Source organism: Camelina sativa, chromosome 12, assembly GCF_000633955.1.
Source record: "Camelina sativa cultivar DH55 chromosome 12, Cs, whole genome shotgun sequence".
NCBI lineage: Eukaryota > Viridiplantae > Streptophyta > Magnoliopsida > Brassicales > Brassicaceae > Camelina > Camelina sativa.
Window position 1 is genome coordinate 27,285,089 of NC_025696.1, and position 6,063 is coordinate 27,291,151.

The 6,063-nt window shown below is 33.5% G+C and overlaps 1 protein-coding gene across 1 annotated transcript in view; it reads right to left on the reverse strand.

The window, feature by feature from the left end:
- LOC104733919 (F-box/kelch-repeat protein At3g27150-like) overlaps positions 1-5,686 on the reverse strand; it is a 13,811-nt gene extending 8,125 nt beyond the window's left edge. The window contains exons 1-5 of the mRNA XM_019233664.1: positions 5,516-5,686; positions 760-1,024; positions 582-681; positions 282-406; positions 92-176 (exon numbers count right to left, since the gene is read on the reverse strand). Coding sequence (XP_019089209.1) covers positions 92-176; positions 282-406; positions 582-681; positions 760-1,024; positions 5,516-5,686 — 746 coding nt within the window. The remainder of the gene's footprint in view (positions 1-91; positions 177-281; positions 407-581; positions 682-759; positions 1,025-5,515) is intronic.

The following is a 6,063-nucleotide window of genomic DNA, read 5'->3' on the forward strand; positions in this document are numbered from 1 at the left end:
GATCCGCAGGAAGACTAAAATGAAAAAGAGGAATAGTAAATCATAATGAAACATATTGTTGATTAATAATTTTAATGCTATTTGAATTTACATGTTTTGAAAAGCCTCCATCTCTGGTAACTGAGGATTGATCATCAAGATAGAAGAATCAAAAACATTCTCAATGTATCGTTTTTCTGAAATAAAATATAAATATGATACAGTAGTTAATATAAAAATAGCTTTTGGTAAATATTATGTGCCCTACAAATTAAATGTATAAATATTATGCGTACTGTTACCTTTATAGCTATTTTGTTTAACAAAGCGTAGGAAACACATAACCATTCCATCACTTGAATCATTGATAGCACGATCTAAAGCTTCAGCATAGGTTTCCCATAGAGTACATGATAATCGTTTATCCCTAAATAAGAATTGTAACAAACATAGATTATATTAAAATAGTATAACGTATAAGCATGAAAATCTATATCTCTTAGATTTTAAATAGTATAACGTATAAGCATGAAAATATATATATATTTTTTTGTTATGAACAAAGGAAATCTAAAAATGTATATTTAGATTTATAATATTACTCAGTGTCTCTTATCTCAAACTCAATTTTCTTCCTGGTAATGTTGTTACGACTTGTGATTTCTTCTAAACCTCCAGAACTGACTACTTGACCAATAACGTCTGTAAATATAAATAATACAACTATTAATAAAATCATCCTTCTATATTAGTAACAAAATATATGTATTATGAAATTACCTAGCAGGAGATTTTTGTCAAGATTTCCAGCAAGTATACTATCAAACGATGTGAATGATAAGTAATGATCATCAGATACATTTTCAGAAGGAAAAATTGTGGTACCATATCTGGTACTGATCTTATACTTTATAAGAGAAGGACGCAAGTAGGCTGTACAGAGATTCAAACCAAAAGTTGATATAACTTTCCAAGATCCCGGCTTCAATTCAGATTCAAACTTATTGATATGATCCTTTCTGACAGAAGCTCCTATTTTGTCACCCTATATAAAACAAAAAAATACTCTTAGAATGAATTGATATTAATCTATTAGCAAAAGAATAATAAATTGATATTTAAAATACATACTGTTTCGTCAGCCAGAATTAGTTCGAGTGATTCACCAAGTTTAGCGGTATTCATTTTCCAACTGTGGAGAATTTTGACTTGAATACGCCAAGCGTTTTTGTATGGTTTTAGATCTTTCAAAGGAGTGTAAGAAAGGGGTAGAGCCATCATTTGGTGTAACGAAGTAAAAATGTATTATTTTAGTATAATAATCCAATAGAAAGTTCTCAATATATTTATAGTGAAATTCTTTGATTTAGGTTATCACTTATAAGTTAAGATTTGACATCAGGAATATACGCAAAATATATTTACTTGCTTGATTCGTTTTTCCTTTTAAACGAATATTCCTTTGAAAATTTGATCGTAAAAGATTAGTTCATAATTGTAACCTCGGAAATCAAGGAATTAAACAAAATCTGGTAACATGAATATTCGTTTTATAAGATTTTAAAAGGAAATTTGTTATGATATGTTTCGGTAATTAAGTAAATATTCAAATTTTTCGGTATTAAAATTTATGAAATCAGAGTGTTTGCCTATAACGAATGGGTTTGTTTGGGATCTTAATTAACTATTCTTGAATGAAATAATAGACTGGATCCGAAAAATATTATTCTCGAGTACAAACAGATCCGCTGGTTATTTTCTTTCTATTCTCGGTTTTTTTAAGGATCCGCGTCCCGACCCGTTTTTTTTAAAGTGATCCACTGAGGGCATTTTCGTCATTTGTCAAAAACGAAACTATAGGTTAATTAGATTAAATTTTGTGATTCTCTAATCATTTTTAATGAAAAACCTACCAAAACCAAGTCATGGTCCATTTTCACTCTAGGGAGTACTTCTGCTTTAATAGTATAGATAAGTATATGTCAAGTAATGTTTTTACATTTTAGTGATAAATAAAAACTAAAATCAAATAAAAAAAAATTAAAACTAAACAAATAATAATAAAATATCTTAACGGTTTGTTAACGTCCTACACCTTCCCGTTAATACTCGTCTCTTACAAACAGATTTTAGAGCTTGGATATTGCTAGGAAGGAGATGACTTTGATACTTATTTGATCATATTTTAGTTAATTTAATTCAATTAAAGAAGAATTGATGGATTTAATGATTAACCCATTACCCATTACAACTCAACTTATTTGATCCATTAAACCATTTGATCCACTAACCCTTTTATTCATGAATTCATTAGGATAAATTTTGTTAACTCATTAGGATTCATTAGTTGGATTAATTCATGAAACTTGACCCATTTTGATACCACTAGGTTTCGGTGGTATGTTATTTATTTTAGTCAAATATATATGTTTTTAAAAATCGACATAATTGTCAACCTCTGGTTTTAATTTTGATTAAAAATTTACAGATCAATTTTCCACTTAATAACACAACTGATAAATTTGGGTTTATCTTGGGTTTCCAATTAAAAATCAATTGGCAATTAGTGGATTAGCCCTAACCTTTTATATATTAAAGATAGTCCCTTCAAACTTCCAATGTGGGACTTGGATTGTATCCCAACAATCTCCCCTACAAGCCAAGGACCACATGTGGGATCTTAACACGTCTCCTCGAGATGATAACTCCAACTCGAACCGATCCCACTTGGACCGATAATAAAATCCCTTCTTGGGTTAACAAGAGGCATGTTCGTATCCACTTTTCTAGATCCACCAGAACTTGAACTTTGGGCTCTGATACCATATTAAATTTAAGCTTATCTTGGGTTTCCAACTAAAAATCAATTGGCAATTAGTGGATTGTATATTAATGATAGTCCCTTCAAACTTCCGATGTGGGACTTGGATTGTATCCCACCAACAACCTCCTTTAATCTGAAGATACATCTATTGACATATGTGATGTACTAAAGACTATGGTAGTTCAAGAGATGGATCAGCAGGTCAGAGTTCAAGAAGTGTAAAAGGAAATCTATTCAGGCGGTCAAGCAAAGACATGAGTTACAAAAAGAAAATTCTCGAAGCATAAAGTTTTTCCTATTGTGGAGATAAAAGGAAGTTTTACAAAGATTGTTAATTTTCTAATTTTTTAAGGAAAAGAAAATTAACAATTCATAGTTTATTTAGAATTGGGAATTAGCCTGTTGTATGGCTGAATCCAATAAGTATAAATAGGGTAATGGGTCTTAAGAGATTGGCAGCACTTCATAGATTAGAAATCCTAGCAGTTGAATCTTAAGTTTTAAGAAAGAATAGCTTGAAGATTCAAAAAAGGCTAAACGGTTTTGTAAGCTTCTTACGGTTTTGTAAGCTTCTTAGATCAAAGTTTTGATCTAAGAACTTGAGAGAGAGTTAGAAAATAGAGTTAAGGAAAAACTTTGTAAAACTTGAAAGTGTAAGAGCTATTGGTACAGAAACTAAATCAACAATTAAAATAGGGGTTTTCTCAAAAACTCTTTTAATTAATAGAAAATATGTTTTACAACTCTTTCTTTTAAAACTACTTTCTATTCTCTCAATCTCAAGTTCTTAGATCACAAACTTGATCAAGCACCTCTCTCAAAAACCCCTCAGCCCTCTTTGAACCTCTAAGCTATTTTTCTTAAGCTTAAGATTCAATTGTTAGGAATTCTTAAACTCTAAATCTCTGCCTCTACCCTGAGGCCAATGTCCCCTATTTATACTAAACAGGGTGTGCCATACAACATGCTTTTTTCCTATTCTAATGCTAATAGGAATTGACAATTTCATTGTTCTTTGAGGAATAGGAAATTGTCCATTTTCTCTAAATTTCCTTTTTCCAAGCTTCTCTAAGTTTCTTTACAAACTTCAAGCTTCTAGACTTTTATCCAAGCTTCCAGCTCTTGTAATCTTCCTTATCGATTAGTACTTTAACCGTCATGACTTATTTCCATATTCTGGTTCTCCAGTGTTTTGCTTGTATTACTTCTTGTCCTACTTGCACCTAGGAAAACGACTGTATCATAGGTTTGCATCATCAGTCTCCCCCTTTTTAACATTGTGTCTCTCAAGCACCTGTTTGTATAATTCAAAAAGATCCCATACATCCATAACAAACATTTAAGCAAATGAAAGAGTTCCCATATACACAAGATCTTCACTAAACAAGATAATCGGTTCGTTAGCAGGTTTATTAATAGAGATTAATCGTTTATTTCCGGATGCATTAACATTTCCCTTTTTTAATTCTAGTTATTAACATCAGAAAGGGGTGAAAAGTTTAGAGATACAATCAACGACCGGGGACTCTCCCCCTTTTTCTAATTAATTAGCAACCCTCTCAACAACTAAGAGATCCATTCGAGGAACACAGGGGACTAGTTGACGTAATCAGCCTCCATAGCTATATTTCTGGGAGCGAACTCCATGCGATGTGTTTTAAAGCTCCCCCAAAAACCTACAACCGAAATTTGTAATGTCAAATCAAAATAAACAACAAAGTTGTGTTTTAAAGCTCCCCCAAAAACCTATAACCGAAAATTGAAATGTCAAAGAAAGCTCCCCCAAAAATCCTACAATCAGAACTTCCAATGAAAAAGAAAGAAAGCTCCCCCAAAATCCTACAATCGGAACTTCCAATGAAAAATATAAACTCCCCTAGAAACTCACACCATCTCCCCCAGCTTGAGAACACATGTTAAAAACAGAGCTTAAATCATCTTTGACAAGGGATGATTTTGAATAATGCGATGAACAACATCTGTGATAGTCTGAACAACATCTGTGATAGTTTGAACAACAACTCGATCCATATGCTTTTGAATAGAGACTTCGGTTGAATAGATTTTATTTTCAGAAGATGAAATTTCTTGTTCGTTTTCTCCCTTGTCTCCTTTGCTTTCTTTGGATTCGGCGTTTTTTCCTTCTGAAGATGCTTCAGATTTTGTTGCTTCTTCAATTTATTTCTCGGTCGCATCACCATCAGATCTACTCCTTTTCTCTTCAGTTGATTCTTTGTCTCCTTCGAACAGAACAAGATCCGTCCCAACTTCAGTGTCACTCTGTTCATCAACAAGTTGTGGCCGATTTTCATCCCCGTCTAATCGGAATTCACGTGTAATCCATCTTCCTCCAATAGGTCCTCTACGAGTAGCTCTCACCATGATCGACGATTCCTAAGCTTTTCCTCTGATTTTTGTTTTTGTTGTTTTTTTTTGATCTTCGAGAATTCCAAAGTCCTTCCTTCCCTTTTTTTTTAACAACCTAAAAACCACAAAACCCTTAAAACAATTTACGGTCCATTATGTCCTAGACTAAGTCCATTATAAGCTTTGGTACCACTTGTAAGTGTTTTCACCCGATTAGTCTAACTCCGTATGAGTGCGAAAACAAGAACTAATCAACACCAGAATTTAACGAGTTCCCCTCCAAACCGGAGAGTACGTCTCGTGCAAGGAGATAAGATTTCTGTCCATCGTAGGCATGTATCTTACCTCTGTAAGTGTTACAATAGAACCATCCGGGTTTAGTATCTTCAGCTTGCCAATTCCTTTCACTTCACTGTAAGTGTTGTTACCCATCAAGACCTTCCCTCCATCAATCTGCTTGAGATCAAACAAAGCGTCTTTCTCTGGTGTAATGTGGAAAGTACAACCATAATCCATAACCCACTTATCTCTTGTGTTTTGTGGGCTTGCTGTTAGGACCATAGGCTGCTCCTTTTCCTGAGCAACGTTTGCAGCACTAGTAGTTTTCCTTTCTGGACAATCTACTTTAAAGTGACCTTCCTTCCCGCAAACCCAGCATTCTCTTGCCTTAGGCTGATTCTTCTATCTTGACTTTGATCTCTTATCCTTACTCTTTGACCTGCTGCCTCCTTGACCACTGTTCCTGTTCTCAGACCTCCCTCTGCTCACAAACAGACCTTCTGAGTTTGCCTTTGACTTGACTTTCTACTTTAGCTCAATTTCCTTAGAGTAAGCAGCGCTTGTAACATCATCAATGGTTAAGGATTGTGTTTTATTGGCTCCATACCTAAGAG